Source organism: Ailuropoda melanoleuca, chromosome 11 (assembly GCF_002007445.2).
Source record: "Ailuropoda melanoleuca isolate Jingjing chromosome 11, ASM200744v2, whole genome shotgun sequence".
Lineage (NCBI taxonomy): Eukaryota > Metazoa > Chordata > Mammalia > Carnivora > Ursidae > Ailuropoda > Ailuropoda melanoleuca.
The window spans coordinates 71,153,692-71,178,133 of NC_048228.1; the positions used below are offsets into that span (position 1 = coordinate 71,153,692).

General features: G+C 36.8%; 1 protein-coding gene across 5 annotated transcripts in view; it reads left to right on the forward strand.

The window, feature by feature from the left end:
* Nucleotides 1-24,442, forward strand: part of FRYL (FRY like transcription coactivator) — a 214,058-nt gene that overhangs the window by 123,492 nt on the left and 66,124 nt on the right. For all 5 annotated transcript variants that reach the window (XM_034671839.1, XM_034671841.1, XM_034671837.1 and 2 more), the window contains 15 exons: nt 1,717-1,824; nt 4,810-5,047; nt 6,167-6,352; nt 6,629-6,715; nt 7,831-8,099; nt 10,313-10,505; nt 11,403-11,527; nt 13,121-13,178; nt 15,672-15,763; nt 18,578-18,750; nt 20,272-20,432; nt 20,968-21,078; nt 21,931-22,085; nt 22,426-22,525; nt 24,175-24,343. In XM_034671839.1, the coding sequence (XP_034527730.1) occupies nt 1,717-1,824; nt 4,810-5,047; nt 6,167-6,352; nt 6,629-6,715; nt 7,831-8,099; nt 10,313-10,505; nt 11,403-11,527; nt 13,121-13,178; nt 15,672-15,763; nt 18,578-18,750; nt 20,272-20,432; nt 20,968-21,078; nt 21,931-22,085; nt 22,426-22,525; nt 24,175-24,343 (2,225 nt within the window). The remainder of the gene's footprint in view (nt 1-1,716; nt 1,825-4,809; nt 5,048-6,166; nt 6,353-6,628; nt 6,716-7,830; nt 8,100-10,312; nt 10,506-11,402; nt 11,528-13,120; nt 13,179-15,671; nt 15,764-18,577; nt 18,751-20,271; nt 20,433-20,967; nt 21,079-21,930; nt 22,086-22,425; nt 22,526-24,174; nt 24,344-24,442) is intronic.

A 24,442-nucleotide genomic window follows, 5' to 3' on the forward strand; every position in this document is an offset into this window, starting at 1 on the left:
AGTAAGTATCTACATATCCTGTAATAAGGGAGGACATTTTTTTGGATATTAATATCTGCATTATAGGTTTTAGAACACCAAACTGGATATTTGATCTCTCAATTAATATACAGTTATTATATACTAGCGTAAGCTAACATCTCCGAGAACTTCTCCAGTGTCAACAGTTTTTCCCTCTGCATCCCTTTCTTTGGAAAGTCTCTGTCATCTTTGATGCACCCACCTTCCTTACTGTGTGACCGAGTTTGCCCTCACTAGCTTGCTCTGGCCATGCATGTGGGGTCTGCAGACACAGCAGCATCAACACTCCCTGCCAGCCGTTCCTTCTGGAACTCCATTCCTATTTGATTCGAATTTCACCTCCATCGATATCACTTTTTCTTTCTCTGCTGTGCTTACGTCTTTGTTGGCCGGTTTCCTCTTCTGATGATCCATGTTTGTAAAATGTCACCTGTGTTTACCACTGGAGCCAAGGAAGCAACACAATTACCTGCTTTGCCGTCTGTGTGAAGGGATAACGAATGCGAAGTGACCAACCACAACAGATTTGGAAAAAGTGACATGTTTGGGGCCCCTGGCTGGCTGTGTCAGAAGAGCATGTGACCCTTGTTCTTGGGGTCGTAAGTTCGAGTCCCATGTTGGATATAGAGATTATTTAAATAAAATAAAACTTAAAGGAAAAAAGAAAGTAGCATGATTAGTCAGGGATGATACTGCACATCTGTCATTTACATAGTGATTTGTGGGCTGAAGAGGTAGTGGGGAAACTGGTATTATTTAACTGAATTGTTATAACTGAAATTCATGCATATTGGAACCATTTAAAGAGAAGACTGACTATATAAAATCTCTAAAAGTACCTACCAAGTCTTTTGCCACTGTAATGAATACTGACCCAAAATGCTTAAAACATCCAAATTCTTTTTCTACATGAGAATTTTTTAGGTCACCTCAAGAACAATTTAGATAAACTAAAATCTTCACCTTGAAATATAGACCAAAATAAAAACAAAACCAGTGCATTAAGAAGATATTTAAAATAAGATTTTAAAAATCATTGAATAACTAGAAGAAAATATAGTAGAAATTATATTGAGCCTCTGAAGGAAGCAGGATTTTCAAAATTGACAATTATATAAAAATTTAAATATATATATATTTGTGTCTATTTGTATATATTCTGAAGTAAAATAAAAAGAAAATAGTACCAACAGTGGAATATGAGAATGTTTGTTTTTTAAGACCCTTGTTAATGTATAATATTAAATGAAAAACTTTTATTTGTTAATTTTGTAGGTTCCTAAAATAACCAGTGTTTATTTAATAATATCAATATTATTTATTATGATTTAATAATTAGTCTTTTAAAGGTTAGATATTGATTAAATTTTATTTAATTTTTAACTTAAAATAATTGTATTCTAAATAATTAAATACCACTTATTATTTAAACATAATAGTTCCCGTGGCTTTCTAATTACTGAAAATCTTTTTTGCTTGCTGGAGGTGTTTTCTTTCCTGAATTATCTCTTTATTCTTTTGTCTACTTATAAACTGATAATAATTTACTGGATTTGTATGAATTCTTTTTATGTTAAATACATTAAACTTTTTTAGGGGGAGGAGACTCCTATTTTCTATAATTATTTTTCTAACTTTGCTTTCATTGTCTAGCATATGTAATAAACTTATTGAATCCTGTTATATATTTTTCAGGGGGGAAAGAAAACCCAAAATTGATTTGTTTAGGACTTGTATTGCTGCTATTCCAAGGTTGATTCCGGATGGTATGAGCAGAACTGACCTCATTGAACTGTTAGCAAGGTAAATGAGAATTACTCTTTGCTATGTTACTTTTTACCTCTTTCAATGCCTTTAAATTTTGAATACACCCGTTACTGTTCCCATGAACAGAGTAATAAAGACATGTTCAATCCTTTACTTGATATACTTTCTAAACTTCCATTTTGTCTTTTATGTTTTGTTAAACATTCTCCCCATTCATTTTTAACTTTTTTAAAGTTCTTTTGGATTCCTCTAAAAATCCTATTTTTCTGTTTCCTAGCTTTCCATCTAGTATATTCTTAGAATTTAGATAACATGTTATTCCTTGACAGAGGTGTGGTGTTGCCCACTGGGCAGTTCACTGTTGGGTTAACTCTCACAGTCATTCCTGTATCCAGGGTGGTGACCACATCTCACTGTCACTTCTTTCTCCTATCGCAGAGCCCAGACAGTTCAAGATTTTGCTTCTCTTTCCTCTCTTGGGCTTGTCATAGCCTTATAAAATAAGAAAGAACATGACCACCAAATTTAAATACTTGCTCCCAAAACTGTTTCTAAGCTGAGGTGAAGGCTTGTTGAAAGCTGCTTTTTTGTTGATGGACTTAGGGATTCCATAGATAAGGGGTCGACAAACATATTTCTGTGAAGGATGAGATGGGAAATATCTTAGGATTTGCAGGTTGCATGGTCTCCGTCGTAACTACACACGTCTGCCAGCCAGCGTGGGGCAAAAGCAGCCATGGCCGAGCTGGAAAGGAGGTGCCGTGACCGCGTTCCCATGGCGCCCCGTGCGGTTTGGCCCTTGAGCTGTAGTTGGCTGACCTCTGCTCCACATGAAAAACCAAGTATCGTTGTCGTCACAGAGCAGGGTTACTTGACTGTATTGAAAGATGTGTACCGGTTGCCAGGCACTTATCGCTAAGATTTAAGTTAAATTCACTGTGAACAGCTAATGGACCTCTTCAACCCTTTTTACCTCCTCTGTGAAAACACCCAGTATTTCACACACCTGTCACTACCCCATCCTCAGCCATTGCAGGTTGCCATCAAGATACAGAATGGCATTTGTTTGCTTTCAGGATTATGAGGGGAGAAAAGGAGTTCCTTTGAAACTTTGCACCGTGAGATAAATGCATCCCTTTCCACTCTTAATTTTTGCTGTGACTTGGATTGAAGTGTTACAAAGTTCATGTCAGTGTTATGGAAAGAAAAGAGGTTTCATGATTTGTAATATTATTCCTTGGAAAAACAGCTCTCATTCAGTTGTACTCTTACTCCTCCCTTAATTCACCTGCACCTTTGTGGATCACGATCCCATATCCCCCACCAAAATGAAACTGCGTCTATAAGGGGCAGGGATTGGGGAGCCTAGTGAAGGGAGCAGACATGTGAACAGCTTTGCGACTTGCTTTGCTTTTTTCCCCTATGAGAGTCATTTACTAGTTAATTTACTTCAGCAGAAAGGAAGATTCTAGGGTCTGTTCTGTTTTGTTCCTCATGCTTATCATTTGGAATTACGATCTCTAAATCTTGATGGTGTTTTTTTTTTAATTAAAGCAAGTAAACAAAACAAAGATGCATTTGTAAACCCATATGCTATGTCTAAGGAAAGTTAATTCCTCTGCCTTAAATTAGCCGGGCTACATTGTTGTTCTCTACACAGAGGGAGGTTAACTCCTGCCAGTATGTCCTGAGTTACACAGATAGGTATCAGGTGGACATGTATACATTTGGGGATTTAAGGGATGTTGAAATCATCTTCAAAGTCAGCATCATGGAGACGGTCACTCTTCTTCCACAGTACCTCCCTTGGTGCCACTATCAGAGACAGCACCCTGGGCTAGAGAGCCTGAATCTGGCCCCATATGATATTTCTGACATGCTACTCTCACTGCTGCTGCAGGTTCGTGGCTTACTTCCAAGTCTGTCGAGCTGTAACAAATGTTCTCTTAGGTCTCACGGTTAGTTGAAGGTTGGCTTAGTGAAGACCAGGACTGAGTTCAGCAGGGTGAAGACGGCGATAACTCCTTCCACCTAAAACACACGGTTTTCCTCCTCTGTCAATGAGGATAATTCCAAGCTCCCGGCTTCCTGAGCATATTCTTAATATTACCTACTTAGCTTGTCCATTCAGGCTGTTCCTGACACTGATGCATGCGTCCTGATGGTCGGTCACTAAAGGAATCCTCTTCAGCCCCAAATCAGAAACTCTTGGGTCATGGAATATTATATATGGGTAGCTTCACTACTGCAACCGTCTTTTATGGTGTTCCGGTTTATCATTCTCTGCTTTATGTTCTGGTCAAAATCCTTTAGCTAATACTGCTTCATGCCCTTCTGTTGTTTTGATCTCTTTAAAAGGTAATTTTATATAGCCTCTTCTCGAAGTCTCTTTAGGGACTTCTGGTCAGATCAACACTTCTTTTTCCTATTTTTTTCCAGGTACACTTCATATATGATGTTACTCCAAAATTTATTTTCACGCTTCAGAATTATTTCTGTTAAATTACTTTCATCTTGGTTTATTCTGTTTTCTTGCTCACAATCAGCCATCTTTTATTTAACCAAAACCTCAGCAGCATGAAAAAAATGACAGATAAACCATGTTCTTTCCAGTGATAATAAAGGACTAAACAAATGTCAGATCGTGCTAAGATACTATATGATTGGATATAATTTTTTACTGATTACAAGATAACATACAGCATTCTAAGAATTAAGGAATTTTTTAAATGTAATTCTGATATGTCTCTATTTTTTAAAGCACAGCATTTTAATTATGATCAAACTTATTATCTGAATTACAGTACCAACTACTTAATAGATTTTTATGTGAATTTAAACAAGTGAATATAGAATAACATAGGGGTGAATATATACAAAAGGTGAACATTGGTTCCTATCTTCATACTTCTTAGAAACCAGTGAAGAGGACATATTTTGTAAGTTCCTAGTTTTAAGTTTTAGGTGATAAAACCACGTGGAAGGTTTTGAGGTTTGCTAATGGAATTTTGTTCTTGGTAGGCTCACAATTCATATGGATGAAGAACTGCGTGCTCTGGCTTTCAATACCCTGCAGGCACTAATGCTTGATTTTCCAGATTGGCGGGAGGATGTTCTTTCAGGATTTGTTTATTTTATTGTTCGTGAAGTGACTGATGTCCATCCCACTCTTCTTGATAATGCTGTAAAGATGTTGGTACAATTAATAAACCAGTGGAAACAAGCAACCCAAGTGCATAACAAAAACCAGGACTCCCAGGTACCGAGTTCTTTTGTATGGTCCCTTTGTATGTGGTCAGTGCTAAAAGACCAACAGTGGTGCTAATATTTGTGAAGGATCAATACGATTTCTTGAAAACTAAACATTTGCTTAGTTTTGTTTACTCTGGAAGTATTCATAATCCCTTAAACTGAACCTTCCTGCAGTTCATATACTAAATCTAGTGTTTGTGTGTCCAACCTTTCCAACCTTCTTCCTTAGGTAACAATTAGTTTTGAATGAACACAGAGAGTAGAGGCAATGCTAGCTTACATTTAGGCTATTTCCAATGTATTTAAAGCTGACAGAATAATAATTTTTGGTAATATTCCATTTGAGTTATTTGATTGTTTTACCCATGGCACTAGTCCCTGCTTCACATACACAGTCTGTATGTTTCTTTACCATGAAAGGTGCTCAAATTATTGATTTATATAATATGCTGTCCTAGAACCTTGGAATTTTAGAGCTGGATCATCTAAATCAGTCCAGCTTCTAAACCTAAGTAAGCATAGAAATCACCATGGGCCTGGGCGCCTGGGTGGCTCAGTTGGTTGAGCGTCTGCCTTTGGCTCAGATTATGATCTTGGGGACCTAGGATTGAGCCCTGCTTTAGGCTCCCTGCTCAACGGGGAGTCTGCTTGTCTCTCTGCTCCTTCCCCCATTCATGCTCCTTCTCTCTCTCTTTCTCGCAAATAAATAAAATCTTGAAAGAAAGAAACCAGCAGGGGCCTAAGAATCTCTGTTTCCTACAGGCTCCTAGGTGATGCTGTGCCGCTGGTCTACACTTTGAGCTTGAACGGTCCAGTTCAATCCCCTCATTTTCCACAAAGAAATGTTAGACGAAGAGTGATTAACAGTGTCAGCTCCAAGATTACAGAGTAGCCAGGGAATGGCAGAAGTTCGGTACAGAACTCATATTTAGACTGCCAATTAAATACTTTTTTTCTCTGTGTATACTGTTAAATTTTTATAAGTTAAGTGTTATTTAAATTGCTTGAGCTGAGGCAGACCTGTAGCTGGAACTGATATAATTTGCTTTGTTCTTTATTACTGGCTGTACTGGAATGTCTACACATATTATTTTGTTTTATTTTTAACTTCTGTTTATTTTTCAAGCACGGTGTGGCTAATGGAGCTTCTCATCCCCCTCCTCTGGAAAGGAGCCCGTATTCCAATGTATTCCATGTGGTCGAAGGGTTTGCACTCGTCATTCTCTGTAGCAGTCGACCTGCCACTAGGAGATTAGCCGTCAGTGTCCTTAGAGAAATACGGGCTCTGTTTGCACTTTTGGAAATACCTAAGGTAAAATTTAGGTATAGCATTTAATTATCTAGTGAAAGGACTTAAAAACTCTCCTGTTGTTCATTCTTATTCCATTGCCATTGCTACCATGCAGATCTAACTTACCTTTATAACAAAGGAACAAAGTCTTTTTGACAGGGTCTAAACTAACCCACCTGCCCTCAGTGCCATTTGTAATAAATGGTACTGATGTGAATTTTGTTATGTTTTCTTAGGTTTGGCTACTTTTCTTAATCATTCCTAAATATTTTTAGACATATGATCACTTTTTTTTAGGGTGATGATGAATTAGCCATAGATGTGATGGACAGGCTGAGCCCATCCATTCTCGAGAGCTTCATACATCTCACTGGGGCCGATCAGGTAACTGGAATGATTTCATGCTATTCAGTCTTGGAACTTTAGATAGGCGTATATATATGAGTTGCCTTTATAAATTTAATGCATTGGAAAGTATTTTATGCCCAAGTCATAAGTAATTTGACTCAATAAGGTGAATAAAAAAACACTGTCAGCACACACAACTAAGAATGGTTTGATTTTTTAAAAAAGGTCATACGTCAAGATTTCAAGATGGATGTAAACATAACTATCAAACTTTATTACTTGAAGTGTTTTTTCTTCCCATTTGGAATACGTGGACAAGGTTTCTGTGCTCTCTGTGTGACACTTGGCTCTTATAACTCACAACTTAATGTATAACCGAGGGAGATAATAAAAAAATTTTATAAACCTAAGTGATGATTATAAATCTGTACAATTTAAAGAATTCTGTTTAGAATATTAACTGTGATTTTTGCCAACTAAGAGAATAGTGAATGATTCTCTTCTAGTGCCTAAAGCCCTGCCTGCCTCGTAGCAGGTGTTCTGTAAATATCTGTTGACTTGATAGAGTGAATTGAGCCTCTGTTCAGTTTAAGACTCCATTTTTTGTTGTTGTTGTTCGAATAACACATAATTTGCCCTGAAGGTAAATCTTTATCTTTTCAGTATAAGAGCTTAGAATATCATTGAACAAATATTTAAAAATATGTGCCCTGGGGAAGTCCATTTTCCTATGTGTTCTGCCTGTGCGTATACAGGGCACGTCAGCATAAAGTTAATGGTCTGTTTTTCAGTTCCCAGCAGCTTTAGTATGAAAGTCACCTATTCCTATATGAATTATGTAAGTCGTGGTTCTTCACCTTGTTGGTCTATGGATCCTTTTGAGACTAATGAAAGCTCTGGAATCTCTCTCCAAAAAAAACACATGTACACACATACGCAAAAAAACGTTATGTGCAATTTCAGGAATTCACTACTCCCTTAAACCTATCTTGAATCTCATTATTACCTCTGTTTCAGAACCTCTGTTCTAGAAACTACTTATAGGCCACATATAGTTTAATGCAATTCATATGGCAACACTGAAAGTTACTGAAATGTGTGATAATCTGTTGTTGTTTTTTTGTTTTTGTTTTTTGTTTTTCACTACATAGACTACTTTGCTGTATTGCCCTAGCTCAATAGATTTACAGACATTAGCAGAATGGAACTCTTCTCCTATCAGCCACCAGTTTGATGTGATTAGCCCATCACACATATGGATATTTGCACACGTGACCCAAGGCCAAGACCCATGGATTATAAGTCTCTCCAGTTTTTTAAAGCAGGAAAACCTTCCCAAACATTGCTGTACTGCTGTGAGCTATGCTTGGATGTTTGCATACACAAGACTTCAGTTGTTGTCCCCACAGGTTGATATAAAGTAAGCTATTTTCCTAGTGTAAATTGTAAAATGTGTAGACTGTCCGTTTTTTTAAGTATGTATTTGAAAAGTCATACAAGTTGGAAATTCCACAAATAACATGCCATGATGTATTACGGAGGGAGATGGAAGATGTAAAGGATGTAGTCTTATAATTGCTCCATCCTTTTCCTGTCCTTCAGTCTCACCACATTGTTAGTTTACTTAATAGCACAGTGCTTGGTACATAGTGTGTGTCTGATGAATCTGTATTGAAGGAAAGAAGTAATGAGGAAAGAATCTGAAGAAGAGTATGGATGTGGCTATAGGTAAGTTTGTACATGAAGGGTGTGAAGTGAAGAGACACCAAGCTCAGGGACCTGACTTTTCCTGATGACATTATAAGGAAAGCCATCTGCCAATAGGGATTAGTGATAATGGCATTGGGTTTTCATTTGGAGGGTAATGGTAAAAATTTGGAGTAACTGATGATGTGATAGAGTGTGGAAGAAGGTGGGCTGCAGTTAATTTCTTCTTGCTGTTAAATAGAGAATTTTTGAACCTGAATTTGAGTTCCTGGTTTCACTTGATCCAGTATGCCGTTCATCAGATCACATGGAATGAGTCCTCTCGTCGAATAAGTTGCCCATATAAACCCAACACCCAGACAAACCTAACACCTTCGTCTCACATGAAAGGCTCTCCAAACTTGGCTCTAGTCTATACGTTCTTCCTTACTTTCTGTCATGGCTACCTATGTATTCTTCTGATAGAACCAAACAAGCTTCTCAGTGTGCACTGCATGAGTCTACAGTTTCTATTCTATGAGTTTTTATTCACATGAATCTAGAATGCCTTTTGTCTTCTCTGTCTTCTATATGCTGATATCTGATGTATACTAAAGCCTTCTCTTACGTCTCCAACCTGGAGTAATCATTCCTTCTTTTGGATTTGAATATAGATATTTTTGGTATTTCTGTATGTGTATTCACACTTATATCTGTGTACATTCTCAGGAATTGTGTATTAGATGGTGTTTTTTTTTAGTGAAAATTGACACTTGCCACCTTGTATAAATAACATTTATGACCTTATCTCATTTAGTCTCCCCTCATTGCCATATTTGAATTAGAAACCCTCTCCTACTCCCGTTCTCTGTCTCTTCTTTTGTACTTTGTCACGCTCGGCACCAGCTGACATTCTTTTATTTGCTTCTGTACCGTGAGTGTGTACAGGGCTGGTTTGGTTTTGTTTTACTGCCGTCACAGTATTTTCTAAAACAGTAAAACACTGTTGATGAACTAATGAAGTGGTATGTTTGCTTTGCTTATCTTAATATATAAATGTTTTGATGCCTAGGACTATGTATTAGTGTTTTTCTGTTTTGTTTTGCTCTCAGTCCTGAATTCCACCGGAATTTTGGTGTTTGGAAAGATTTATAGAATTATTCTCACATATTTTATTGGTCTGTGTCTTAAGACGGAAATTTGATGGAAGCCTTAAAAGTGTAGCTATTCTTTTGATGCTGCAATTCCATTTTCAGGAATTTACCCAAGAAGATCCTTAAACCTTTATTATAGTTAAGCATATATTCAAATGTATAGTGTCGTGTATTATAGGGAAAAATTGCTATTAGCTAAAATGTCCAATAATGAAAATTTGGACAATAAAACCTGAAAGTTTGGACAATAAATCCTGATAATCTCTGTAATGATATAGCATACAGTCCTCAAAAATGATGTCACAGAAGTATATTCATTTAATGGAAGATGGTTAAAACACACATTAAATATATATGAATACAAACAGTTTTTATAAGTTAAAGGAGATATATTTATATATTTATATACATGTATGTATTTGAATTGAAGATGTCGAGAATATACAGTGCCTGTATTGATGTGGGTTTAAGCGTGGTTTTTATTTTGTTTTCATGGGTTGTTTTTTTACACTGAGCATGTATAAAAAGTTATAAAATGTGGCCTGATACAAATATTAACTTTGGTCACAAGAATGATAAAAATTATGTTGAAATGATCCTACAGTTCGTTTTAATTTTCAGTCCAGTAGTCATCTGTATCTTACACCGTTCCACAGAGGTTTATTGGTAGTAAGAAGTTGTTATGTTAACCATCTTTCCTGAGTTGATAGAATTTAGCCTGAGGTAAAGAAAAAAACTTGAAAACACGTTGTATTACTTACATCCACCTGTTTCTCTTCTTCTTTTCCCCTAGTAGCCCCATCAATGCCAAGAAAGTCAATACTACCACCAGCAGCGACTCGTACGTGGGGCTGTGGAGAAACTATCTGCTGCTGTGCTGCAGCGCCGCGTCCGCAGCCTCTTCCGCGTCCGCCGGCTCCGTGCGCTGCTCCCCGCCGGAGACGCTCGCCTCCACGCCGGACAGCGGCTACAGCATTGACACCAGAGTAAGACCGCCCCGTCCGCCGCCGGCTGCCGGTGGCCCCGGGAAGTAACGCCGTACCGCTGCTTTTCCAGGGCAATAAAGGAATTTGGTTGAAAAGTGTGTTAATTGTACTAGTGATGACAGTAGTTCAAGGAATCCCATTACTATGGATTCCCGGTTGGAGTCAATTATATATATAAAATATTATGTAATTTAAAATTCATATATATTATATAATATGTATACATATATACATACATACATATATATGTATGTATGTGTAGTTTTTTGGTGAAAAGAGGGACATGCTCATTAAATTCATCATAATATTTTTAAAGGAATTTTCACCCCCGTTTTTCCTTGATTTCCTGTAGTTCTCACACTTCTCAGTATCCAAAAGAAATCATTTAAATGATAAATACCTTTTGTAGAATTTCCCTAAATTATGCAATGATACAAATGACACTTGATGAGAACAGTTCTATAGTCTTGATGCTATGACACAAAATATTAGGAGGTGGTTGGAGAAAACTTAGAAAACTGAGTAAGATCTGAGTGTCTTACTTAAAACCAATGACTTAGAAATAAATTTTGTGTGATTCATTTTTCTGGATCAAAAGACATAGACTATCAGAATATCCTCATGCAGAGGAAGTCAGCCCATTATGTAATGGTAAGTATCTGTAAGAAATTAAGAGACCCACACAGCCCAAATTCTTTTAGCAAACGTGCAGTGAACCATGGGACAAATCATTTAAGGTTTTTAGATAATGTACACCACAGGTGAATTTTGAAGTCCCATTCACAGTGAAATTTCATCTATCCGTTGCCCTTGTTGATATACTGATGAAGTGCCAAGTTATTTAGTTGGATGTACTGTCATTAATGGCTGCTATAAATGTGTATTTTTTTTTTCCAGATTATTGGCATCCCATCCCCGTCATCCTTGTTTAAGCATGTAGTTCCAATGATGCGCTCTGAGAGCATGGAAATCACAGAATCCCTTGTTCTAGGTCTTGGCAGGACCAACCCAGGAGCTTTTAGGTAATTATCTTCATATGTTTTCTCTATGCACTAAAACAGTAGATATACCCCTGGAAGAAGGTGCAGTTGAATCCTTATAATCAGGACAGTTCACATCAGTCCTGACATTTACCAGTTAACTAGCTATGTAACATTTAATGAGTCATTTAATTGATTAGACCCTTTATTTCTTCATTTTGATTGAGCAAATAAGATTTCCCCTGTGTTCTTCCCAGAATTACTATGAAAATCTCATATATGGTATGTATAAATATGTTCTAAAAATGATAAAATGCCATGTAAATTTTTAATATTTTCATACCTATTTACACAGTGATGTGATTATTTTATAGTTTTGGATTTTTGGTTAAAACTATAGTTTTTCCCCTCCTTGTTTGAAAGAATTAGATTATTTTTAGAAGAAATATTTATGTACATATTTTCTGTCATCCTTGATGTTTTTGGTGTTAACAAAGCAAATCCTTCATTTTTGCCTGAGATTTTGCTTTGTTGTTGCCTGCTGGGCCTTGTAATTTATGCTTTTGAGATTGCCCTCTCTTGATCCAAGGTGATGTTTGATGTTTTATCTCTGAGATAACACAAACAGAGACTAGGTTAGCAAATTGTAATAGGTCTATATTTGTGGGATGGAATTCATCATAAATGAGGTTTTGGAAGATTATTTTATGACAAGTAAAATTATTATGCTAGTAGCAAAAAATGGATTACAGAAATGATCTCAGCTTCTTAAAAAGCAAATTCTCATAAATAGAAACAATTCAGAGGCAAATATTTTAAATGTCTGCAGTATTATAGATGATGAAATCATGGATGCATTTTATTTTCTTATTATCCTTTTTAATTTTCCCAATCATCTGCAATAAGCACATTTTCAATTTAAAATCAGAATATAAGGAAAGATAAAATTATCATTTTCATGAAGTTCCTGCCCTTTGACTCATTAGTTCCATTTGTAAGAATTAATCCTAAGGAAATAATCAGAAATGAAGACAAAGATGTTCACTGAGGCGGTATTTATAATAACAAAAGTTAGATAAAACTGGGGCACCTGGCTGGCTTAGTCGGTGGAGCCTGTGACCCTGATCTTGAGATTGTGAGCTTGAGCCCCATGTTAGCTGTAGAGATTACTTAAAATCTTTTTTAAAAATTAGATGAAATTTAATGAGCCAGTAATAAATGAAAATGTTAGAAAAATTATGGTATCCCACCCTGTAATAGAATATTGTGACCTAATTGAGGGCATGTGGATGTCATTATGCTAGTGTTAAAGGAAGAAAGGATACCTTCTCATATCTGATAGGGTTTCAACTATATAAAATATATGTAGACTGCCAAATAATGGAATACCGATCTTGATGGTATTGACCTCTGCAAATGAGAATAGGTGGCCTGTGCCATTTTTTTCTGCTTTCCCAATGTTCTGCAGTGTGTACATGTTCTTCTATAACCAAAACATTAAGGATTGTGTTTAAAACAGTAGAATTAAGGTTAACACTTGTCATTTCACATCATTATGTTAGTATTTACATATTTGCACATCAGATTATATCTGTTCACCTATTAATTTAAAAATGTATATAATTTTTCCTCCAGGGAACTAATAGAGGAATTACATCCCATAATTAAAGAAGCACTCGAAAGAAGGCCAGAGGTAAGCTATGTAGTTTTCTTCATTAAATATTCATTTGGCAAATACTTATTTGTCTTCTGTATTCTATACATTATACCAAAAGTTAGAAATTGAGAAGTAAATATGTAAAAGATGGTCTGATGCAGTTTTCAACCTTTTTTTTTTTTTTAAGAGAGAAAGAGAACACACAGGGATGGGGAGGGGGCAGAGGTAGAGGGAGAGAGAGAATCTCAAGCAGACTCCATGCTGAGTGTGGAGCCTGATGCAGGGCTCGATCTCATGACCCTGAGATCATGACCTGAGCTGAAATCAAGAGTCGGACGCTCAGCTGACTGAGCCACCCAGGTGCAGTGCTCCTCAATACTTCTTTAATATTCTTAATACAAGATTCTTCCCTCCCCCTCACAGAAGATTTTAGGCAGAAACTCATTCTGTAAAACATGTTAAATTGCTCTAACAAAAGTGGGGACAGTCAGAGTCTAGATCGGGCTCAGCAAAGCTTTTCTGTAAGCGGCCATATAGTAAATATTTTCACCTTTGCAGGCCCTACTGCCTCTGTTGCAGCAACTCAACCTGCAGAGACTACCAAACAAAGGGGCGTGGCTATATTCCAAAACAATTTTTTTTAGGCAACAGTGGACCGGGGTTGGGCTGAGGACCATGTTTTGCCAACCCCAGATCTATATCCCTAAATCTAAAAATCTGCAACTTTTAGAAACCACAGGTCTAGTGGGACAGGGAGATGTGCAAACCATAATTGTAACAATGTATTACACACTCAAGTAAAATCACAGGTAAGAGGTTGCACAAACGGCAGAGAAGAAAGCTGCTGGCTCTGGCTGTGGAGAAAAACTAGGCCTGAAGCACCAATATTTGAGGTGAAGTTTGAAGCATGTTGTGGACACGCAAGGGAAAGACATTCTAGGCAGAGAAACATCTGCAAACTTTGAAAAAAAAAATGTGGACATTGCAGATTTTTTTGCATGATTATATGATGGAGAAAGTGATTGATTAGACTGCAAAGCAAGTTAGGACCGATCATGAAAGACTCCTGGTTTCAGCTTTATCCAGTAGACCCATGGTCACCATATGGCATGAGCATTAGAACTGCCTGGAAGAGCTTCCTAAAAATTATAGATTCCTGGGCCTCTTGAATGAGATCCCTGGAACGGAGCCCAGAAATCTTTTTAAAACCACCTTAGATGAGCCTGGTGTAAAAGACCGAGAGTCACTGCTGTTGATGTCGCAGAGGAATTAAAAGCAAGAGGAGGACCTGGTGACAATAGTCACTCTTTTAGAAACTTTAAGATGGCATCTGTAATTCTTCACTTCCTTTCTTTAATTCAGTCATGTAGAGTGGTGATAGTATCCCCACTTAGCAATCAGACTTTTGTTTCAGAATGATCGTGTTGATTACAGCATAGGATGGTTCATTAGAGGGACGTGGAACTGGAAACAAAATTAAGTAGCAATATTTATACTTCGGAATTTCAGGGGGAAAAAGTCATCATAGCAAGTGAGTAGTTAAGTACAATGATGTGCCTTGAATGTAAGATTTATTTTGAGCGCTTTAGACTCACAATCTTTCTGTAGATGCAGAATGGAAACAAGTCAACTAAAACTTTGCAGAAATCCTCAAAGACTGCTTAGAAACTCTGCTGTTCAGTACAAATTGCTATAAACTTTACAAAGAGCTGAAAGAAATAGTAAATGTAATGAGCTGGTCATCAGCAAATTGGCCTGCTATGGAAGGCAGGAAACTGGATTGTGGACTTGAAAGTTGAAAGCCTAATAAGTAGGTTTCCAGTTGCTCTGTATTGTGAAAATTACATCGTAGTGACATAATGAACAATAGAAGAAAGTGATACAACAGATCTGTCTCTTCCTACTACACGAGTTCCCATTGGAAGCTGAATCGAGGGGATGTTACAGCAATGATGTACTAATGTAGCCATTAGTACTTTGGCTCTAGTAAGACAAATTTATTCAGGCCATAATGATAAGAGAAATTTTTTCTTTTGCATTTAGTTTCTGTGTCAAAATTAATTATTGAATGGAAAGCTGTGGTATGAGCAAAATCTATGAGGTTTCTTCATTCCCCTTTGTGTTATTTTCCCTGTCCTATTGTTATATTGCAGGGAATATCTTAGGGATTCTTATCCTGCAGTGAGAACAGTTTACTACTTTCAGTTCTTTGAAGTTGTCAGGTTAGCAAATCTCCTGAAAGTAACTGTAAAGTAACTATAGGATTTTATTTTCTCCCCACACAAGGAGTTTTGCCACATAAAATGTCATGTGATTTTATTTGGCTCATTACTTTCAAACTATTCCACACATATCTCTTTGATTCATTAGCCACTAGCGTGCTCGAAGTCTGCATTGCACAAGCAAAATAATTGCAGTGAACCCTAAAACCCTAAGATATGCAAGTTATTCTTTCCAGGTTACACCAGCAAGTTCTCTATTAACTTCCCTGAAGGACTTTTACTTACTGTCTTTATATCTTTGAAATAGAATATGAAACGGCGCAGGCGTCGAGATATTTTGCGAGTACAACTGGTACGAATATTTGAACTGCTGGCAGATGCTGGTGTCATAAGTCACAGGTCAGTACTGGATTTTGATTTTTAAAACTTTGGAATGACTAGGGAACATAATATTTTTTTCTCTTATGAAGTACATAAAAACAGAAAAGCACCTTGGTAACAACAACAAAAAACTGCTACACGGTGAACATTATTTACGGAAGATGCATCCAGTATGTTAATCAGTGGCTAAAAGTGTATTGAAAAAAATCTACCACTAGTACTAGATTGCTTCGGGCAAAAATCGGCTATAGTGTTCCTAGGATTTTGATATTTGTAGGAATCTAGTAAGTCAGGCAAGTGGCCTTTTTTTGTGACTAACTTAATGATTTCTTACCTCATTTTAAAGATCTATTTCTTTTGGATTGTAAAATCATATATATAAAGGCTAAAGACGATAAGGCTTAAAATTTATTCCATTCGACTGTTAATCTCTCCTGTTGGGGACAATTATGAAATCCATGAACATACATCATAATTCATAACTTTCCACCCTTCACCAATGAAAACATAAAACCTGGTGTTATTGCTAGAATAAAGGCATGCGACACTAAGGCCAGCCCTTTGAGGAAAATTCCATTGGCTTTGGGCTGAGAAATAACTATTCCCCTGGGAAGGGTAACTGTGTTGCCTGACTATTAAAGGTGGGGGGGAGGAGATCTGATCGTCTCCAAAAAAAAGTAACTGAGAAGAGATCTTGAGGAACAAAGAACGTTAATGAACAAGTGCAGTATTGTTACTTTGGCATTTGTCCTGATGATTTCTTCGTGCACCTCCTACCCGCCATACTTAGCATCAAATGCTTTTGTTGAGTGCTTTCAAAATTGAGCTCTAATTAAAGAGAATTTAGACCCCTGAAACATCATTTTTTTTTTTTTTGTCCTACACAAAAATAAAACCATGGAAGTTAGGAAAAGAGAATTTGAAACGTACTGGACTTAAAGCAAAAAATCAATAACCTAATATGTATCTCTATCTTTTTTCTTTCTTTTTTGTTGTTTTTAATGTAGTGTTAGTGAATGAAGAATCTTTGGTACTGTTTGGGGGGACTGCAGGATGTGGGTATATTTAATATTTACAAAAGCTGTAGTCGCTATTGAGCAGTAATGGTTTTGAACACGGTTATGTGTTTTGCTTTTGGTTTTGTTTTTTTTTTAAGAGAAAGTAATACTGTAAGGCTGTTGGTATTATGGACCTTTTGTTTCCTTGATTAAGGAAAAAAAAATGAATTCCAAAGGCCAAAAAGGCCGGGATCTTTGCTCTGTTCCCCCAGCCGATCCGTCGTGCCTGATGCGTCGGAGGTATTCAGTGAATAGTTGTTAAATGAATGAATGTTTTATTCTGAGTCAGGTTGCAATCCATTAAATTGGTTTCCCATCCGGTAATAAGTCATTACTCAGAAATCAGAACATTCCTTTAAGGAATGAAGGAAAACATTTCATTATGAAATTTATTCAACATATTTTTATTGTTGCAGACTGACATTTTTAATATACTGTAGTACCACTGTGACTCCTTACTCTTGTTTTCATGGCCACAACTACTAAAAATGATTTTTTCTTTTAAAACCATACATTTTAGAAGTATTTTTCAAATATAGCAAGGAAAAACCGATCAAAATAAATGTAAATGTAATAGCTAACCATTTATATAGCATTTATGGTTTACTAATCCTTTATTATATAATAACTAATTTGTATTTTTACTAAAATGCTCTGAAGTAGTTACTGGTCAAATCCTTAGTAAGTGAGGGAACAAGACTGGAATCCAAGACTTCTGACTAACCAAATGACCCCCTTCCAGCCCGTGGTTCCCAGGCTCAGAACCCTTGCCTGAAAAAATTACTGCAGAGATTGAATTCTCTTAAATTTTTGTATCCCCAGTACTACCTACCCTAGAATCTTGCCGAGAATAAGTACCTAATGGATATTTGATTGATTGTACAAAAGGCATAATGTGAATTTGCATGGCAGCTCTGAGAATATATAGAGCTAGTCTTTCCTTTTTCTACCCTTTTTTTTTTTTTAAGTAGGTCCCATGCTCAGTGTGGAGCCCAACCTGGGGCTTGAACTCACAACCCTGACATCAAGACCTGAGCTGAGATCAAGAGTCGTCCATTTAACCAACTGAGCCACCCAGGCGCCCCTCCTCTTTCTACCCTTCTAAATTGATCCTCCCTATCCCATACACCTCCTTATTTCCTTACTTTGAAAAGCTATATATTTTGCCAGAGGGAATAACATTTAGCACTTAGAATAGTTGATTAAAGGTAGATATGGAATTGAATAATATAAATTGCAATAGCAGTTTCTGGATTAAGCACCATCTATTTTATATGTGTAAGCCAAATCACGTTCATTTAATTTTTGTGTATTAAGTTGCACACTGCCATGATCGTGCCAAGTTTAATGTACAGTTGACCCTTGAACATGGATTTGAGCTGAGTAGGTCCACTTGTATGTGGATTGTAACAGTACAGTACTGTAAATGTATTTTCTCTTAACAATTTTCTTAAGAACACCTTCTTTTCCTAGCTTACTTCATTCTAAGAATATAGTATATAATGTGTATGACATACAAAATATATGTTAATCGACAGTTTATGTTATCTGTAAGGTTTCCAGCCAACAGTAGGCTGGCTATTAATAGTTAAGTTTTGCGGAGTCAAAAGTTATATGCAGATTTTTGACTGGGGTGGTGGGGCTAGGTGCCCCTAACCCTCACGTTGTTCAGGGGTCAACTGTATGTTACTCTGATTTTGATTACTAGGAATTTTATTTTGATTTAAGTTATAGTTTAAAATCACATTTTCTTTATTTTTTTCAATATTTTTAGTGCAAGTGGTGGCCTTGATAATGAAACACATTTCCTCAACAACACTTTATTGGAATATGTAGATTTAACTAGACAACTCCTGGAAGCAGAAAATGAAAAAGACTCTGACACACTGAAGGATATACGATGCCATTTTAGTGCCTTAGTGGCGAATATCATTCAGAATGTTCCAGGTATTCTTTTCAGTTTCTTAAAACATTATTGAATATTAAGGGACCATCATTTATTCTCTTCCCCTGAGGGTTTGCAGTGTAAGGTGATAAAGCAGCTTATGAACATAGTGGAAAAATATGTCAGCATAACGCGGATGGCAAGAGTTTACCTTTCAATTAGTGTCGTGAGTAGAAATCAAAAAGCAACCCCACATAGATTTTTAATGATAATCAAGACACTAACAAATTTAAGAAATCAGTAGAAGAAGCTTCTTGAAGGAAACTTCTTCTAGATGCAATGAGCAAAAAGGAATTATGTTCCAAATGGTAATTGAGGATAAAATTAACAAGGTACTGCTGAATAATGGAAGAAGGGTGTAGGCCCAGTTATAAAGCATACTAAGGATACAGTGTTATTGATTGATTCCTTTAAGGTATATGTGCCTGTTATTCCAGTACATACTACATGCCAGGTGCTGGTTTAGGCCCTAGAAATATTGATATACGCAGTTACATTTTAAAAAGCTATAAACTGTTCACAAGAATAAGACATAAAATTACAACTGTAGCCTTTGGCATACAGTGTAAATGCAAATGTTTCTTTTTCTTTCTGAAAAAGAATTATTTTGTTACCTTTCAAGGAACATGCAAACAGTTGACTCTTAAAAGTAAGAGCATGGGTTGTGTTTTATAAAAGAGGCCTGTAAACATTTCTTTAGGTACATTAATTTCAAATGCAGGAGGCCTATTTTGAACTTCAGAGGGTAATGATTTCCTGATCTGAAGCTCAATTAACAGAAAGATATAATTTAGTCCATTACTAAACATTTGTCTACAACTTCCAGATTGCTTCATTAAGATACTGTTGAGTTTCTTCAACAAGGATTGATATAGAGAACTCGTAGGTAGAATTTTCAAGAGAGAGAATTCTTGGAGATATCTCAACTATTGGTTTTCCAACGATGTTGTTTCTCCTCTGGAGCCGTCAGCGAGAGTCAGTAAAACGGGTTTAGACTCTAGGCCTCACCCCTTACTTCAATTAGATCAGCCCCTCCTTTGTCTGTTCTATCAAGATTCCATGTAAGGATTCTTTTACAAAGACAGCTGTGCAGCTGAAAACATACAAAGCTCAAAAACAGCTTACCTGGTCCAAAGCTTTGTCTTGGCAGTGAACCAAGATCCAGAGTTGTGTTCATGTTGATGCCTTGGCCAAGCTCACTACGTAGGCAGCACCAGCGGGGAGCAGCAGGGCCCTTACTCCCGGCTCTGGGCAGTCCTGTGCCTGTCTTGAAATTCTGCGTGCGGAGATCCCGTAGCTCTCATAATGCTGAGCTACTTGGGGTCAGAGAGGGCAGCCCTATGTCTGGGTCTTGCACATGCATCAATGATTGCTGTCACCCAGGGGGTTTTGGGTAGGATAAAATGAAAACTTTTGCTTGCTTTTTTGCAGCGTTACATACTCAATATCAAATAAGTTGACATGCATGTTAAAATAAAAAGTAACAGAAATAAATTTTTTCCCATCTGTGTTTTTATGTACAGTGCACCAGAGAAGAAGTATCTTCCCTCAACAGAGCCTTCGTCACAGCCTGTTCATGCTGTTCAGTCACTGGGCAGGGCCTTTTAGCATCATGTTTACACCCTTGGACAGATACAGTGACAGAAATATGCAAATTAACAGACATCAGTACTGTGCATTAAAGGTATAACTTACAAATCGGATTTTTTTGTTCTTACATGAAAAGTGCCATTAAATTTTTTTGTCTCTCAGTGCCTAGTATTATAAAAAAAAAAAAGGATAGGTTTCTTCTGAGTACCTGAGAGTATTAGCATATATATTTGCCTGCTGTATTCAAATATTTGAACTGTACATTGATTTAAATACATAAAATACAATGCAAAAAGTTACAGAATCTACCCAAAATTTAAGTGCCATTTTCTTAACTGAGAATTGCCTTTTTTTTTTTTTTTCCTGCTTAAGTACTTTCTCTAGGTCTTTTTTTCCTCTTCTCTTACAGTACTGTCCAAGCTCATGCCTTATTTGGTCTCACGTATTTACTTCTCATCATAAATCACTTAGTTTCAAAAATTACTATTACACTCTTCTTTGTAAAGGAAAGAATTAAAGATATTGTGGCTACATAAGCATGAATAAAAATACCCTGCCTCTTCTCATGAAGCAACCAACAGAAAACCTCTTAAATGTTTTAAATGTAATTCTAATATTATTGTTTGAAGGCTATGTCTGCTGTACTATGTTGTGGCCCTGTTGCAGATAATGTAGGACTTTCATCAGATGGCTATTTGTACAAATGGTTGGATAACATTTTGGACTCTCTGGACAAAAAGGTGATTATGACGGTTCCTTTAAGATTGCATAATAAATCGCACTGCATTATTTGGAACTATAGTATGACCCACTGAAAACAAGTTTTTTTTTTTTTTTTTAATAAGATTAGGTTAGAAATATATGCAAAAAGCATGTTATGTAAAATTAAATAGGATGCAATAATTTAAGAAATTTCTAATTATTTAAATAATGTTAATTTCCCTTTTATATTATAGGATTAATACAGTAGTGTATATATATATCTCACGATAGGATTCTAGATCTATAAATAAAATATTAATATAGAATACATTGAGCTCCACGGAAGAAATCTGTTATTTGTTATGTTTAATATCATTCTTTTGACCACTCTCCAGTTAGTCTTTCTTGCCTTCCCTTTTCCTTATTCTCATAGTGTACATGCACAGACTTCACAATTTAAAATAGGACTTACATTTTTTTCCCCCTTCAGAATAATTTTTCTATTGCGTTATCAAAAACAAGAATAAAGGTTGATAAAAATAACTGGAGAGGTTAATAACTCATTTTTCTGAAAGCACTTAATCACTGTTCATATTCATCAGCCGCCTTCAGGGCTCTGCTGGAGGAGAGAATTGTACTACTTAGAGTCTTGGGTAAAAAGCAGGAGACCAAGTATAATTTATCCATGTTGGTTTTTTGTTTTTGTTTTTGTTTTTCTCTTTTGGCTGAATAAAATGAGAAGGAGTCGAACAAAAGGAGACTGGGTTTGGTGTTTAAATACAATAAATATAATATATATATACTATATTATTTTAATAAAAACGTAGAGGAGTAGTTACATATGATATATAAATGTCCTTGTCCTGGGCAATGTTGTGACCTGTACGTAGGTTCATCAGTTGGGCTGTGAAGCAGTTACGTTACTGCTGGAGTTGAACCCGGACCAGAGCAACCTGATGTACTGGGCTGTGGATCGATGTTACACTGGTTCCAAGAGAGTGGCAGCCGGCTGCTTTAAAGCCATAGCTAATGTATTCCAGAACAGGTACCCAAGATACTGTCCTCCGTATTTTATTTAGGTTGTTTTTGTTTTTTGTTTTTTTGTTTTTTGTTTTTTAAGAAAACACTCCCTTTTGAATTCAGAAATACTAAGAAGCCAGTATTTTCTTTCCTTGAGCTCTAATGAGATGTAACCAGATTAAGAACAATGACCACCATACATGTGTTGTGTACCTTTTGCCTTAAAAAAAAAAAAATCCAAAAACAAAAGAACACCTAGTCATAGGCTTAACACTTGATGTCTGCAGCCTTGCCCTTTGTATATCATATTTGTTAATGGTGTGAGAGCCTCTAAAGTGTCTCTAACATGTAAAATTTGTCCCTAGGGATTATCAGTGTGACACAGTGATGCTCCTAAATCTGATACTGTTTAAAGCAGCTGATTCTTCTCGAAGTATCTATGAAGTGGCTATGCAACTGCTACAGGTTTGTAAGCACGTGTTAGTTAAAATATTACTGACAGTTTAGTGAAGCATACAAATATTTAGTTTTTGTTTAAGATTTATTTATTTGAGAGAGAGAGAGTGCACGAGGTGGGGAGCGGCAAAGGGAGAGGGAGAGAGAAACTCCAGCTGACTCTCTGCTCAGTGCGAAGCCCAGTGTGGGACTCGATCTCATGACCCTGAGATCACAATCTGAGCCAGAACCAAGAGTCGGATGCTCAACTGACTGCACCACCCAGGAGCCCCTGGGCTTTATTTTTAATAGAGAGGCATGGTGTCAATTCCCGATTGTCATTATAAATAGAAGACAAAGATAACTGAGCCTGGGTGGTTCAGTCAGTTAAGTGTCTGCCTTCAGGTCAGGTCATGATCCCAGGGTCCTGGGATTGAGCCCTGCATCGGGCTCCCTGCTCAGTGGGGAATCTGTTTCATTCTCTCCCTCAGCCTGCTGCTCCCCCTGCTTGTGCTCTCTCTCTGTCTCTGTCAAATGAATGAATGAATGAATGAATAAACAGCAAAGATAATATGGGTCACTTAAGTCTACAAATAAGACTCTTCAGAAGCGTATTAGAGAGGGGTTATGTGTATACTCCCACATACACACCTGTATGCGCCTGTGTGTGTACAAATACAAATGGAGTGGTCAGGACTTAGTGTGCATGGAACTGTTTCTGTCCAGCAGAGAAGAATAATGTGAGCCAAATGTTTGAGAACCAGGTAAAAAGTAATTAGCCCTTTTATGATGTGCTTGTATAATTTTTCTTTATTAGACCAAGAAAAATAACCTAGAATGTTAACTTACCAAGCATGGAGATAGCATTATTATACAGTATCTCACTAATTGATAATAGGATGGGGTTCTTCACTCTTAACCAAGTTAAGAATGAGATTCAAGTAGATGCTGATTTTTCCAGAGGATTTGATGTGGTACTGATGCTGGTAGTGGCCATCTTGGGAATTATACCCTCATGTCTTTTTTTTTTTTTTTAAAGATCTTATTTATTTACTTGATAGAGATGGAGACAGCCAGTGAGAGAGGGAACACAAGCAGGAGGAGTGGGGGAGGAAGAAGCAGGCTCATAGCAGAGAAGCCTGATGTGGGGCCCGATCCCATAATGCCGGGATCATGTCCTGAGCCGAAGGCAGACGCCTAACCGCTGTGCACCCAGGCGCCCCATACCCTCATGTCCTTATTAATTAAGAAGAAACTTAAGTGCTCTATCTTTACCTAGTGTAATGTTAAAATAATTTTTAGCTCATATTCATATTTAATCTGTATTTAACCAAGAGCTATTTGAGGATTTTTCTTTTCACTTATACGTGTTTTATATAATCCTGTTTTTGAACTGGAAAGTGGTAAATCTTCTTCAAGTAATTGTAAGTTGCTGAAGTCATTTTCAGACTATGCTACTGACCCAGACCATTGGCATTAGGCACAACGAGTCTAAAGCCTTCTAAACAGTTACAGATCTTTTGCAAACATTCCTGGGAATTAGAAATTAACATCTGAAATGCTTTACAGTATGCATAATGCTGTGATTTTTAGCTGGAATAATTCTTAGGAGAAGATTTTATTTTTCAATTATAGCTGAAATTTAGAGGACTCATAAAATCTTGACTACATTCCTGCAGATCCTGGAACCGAAGATGTTTCGCTATGCTCACAAACTGGAGGTTCAGAGAACAGACGGAGTACTCAGTCAGCTGTCTCCTCTGCCTCATCTGTATTCTGTTTCATATTACCAGCTGTCCGAGGAATTAGCAAGGGCCTATCCTGAGCTAACTCTCGCCATATTCTCAGGTATGATCGTGGAACTGTCAGTGAGTTTTCTTTAGCAATCATTTCTAAAAAACTATTTTTAGGAAATTTTAAATATAAGAGATCTGAGGTTGATTCAAA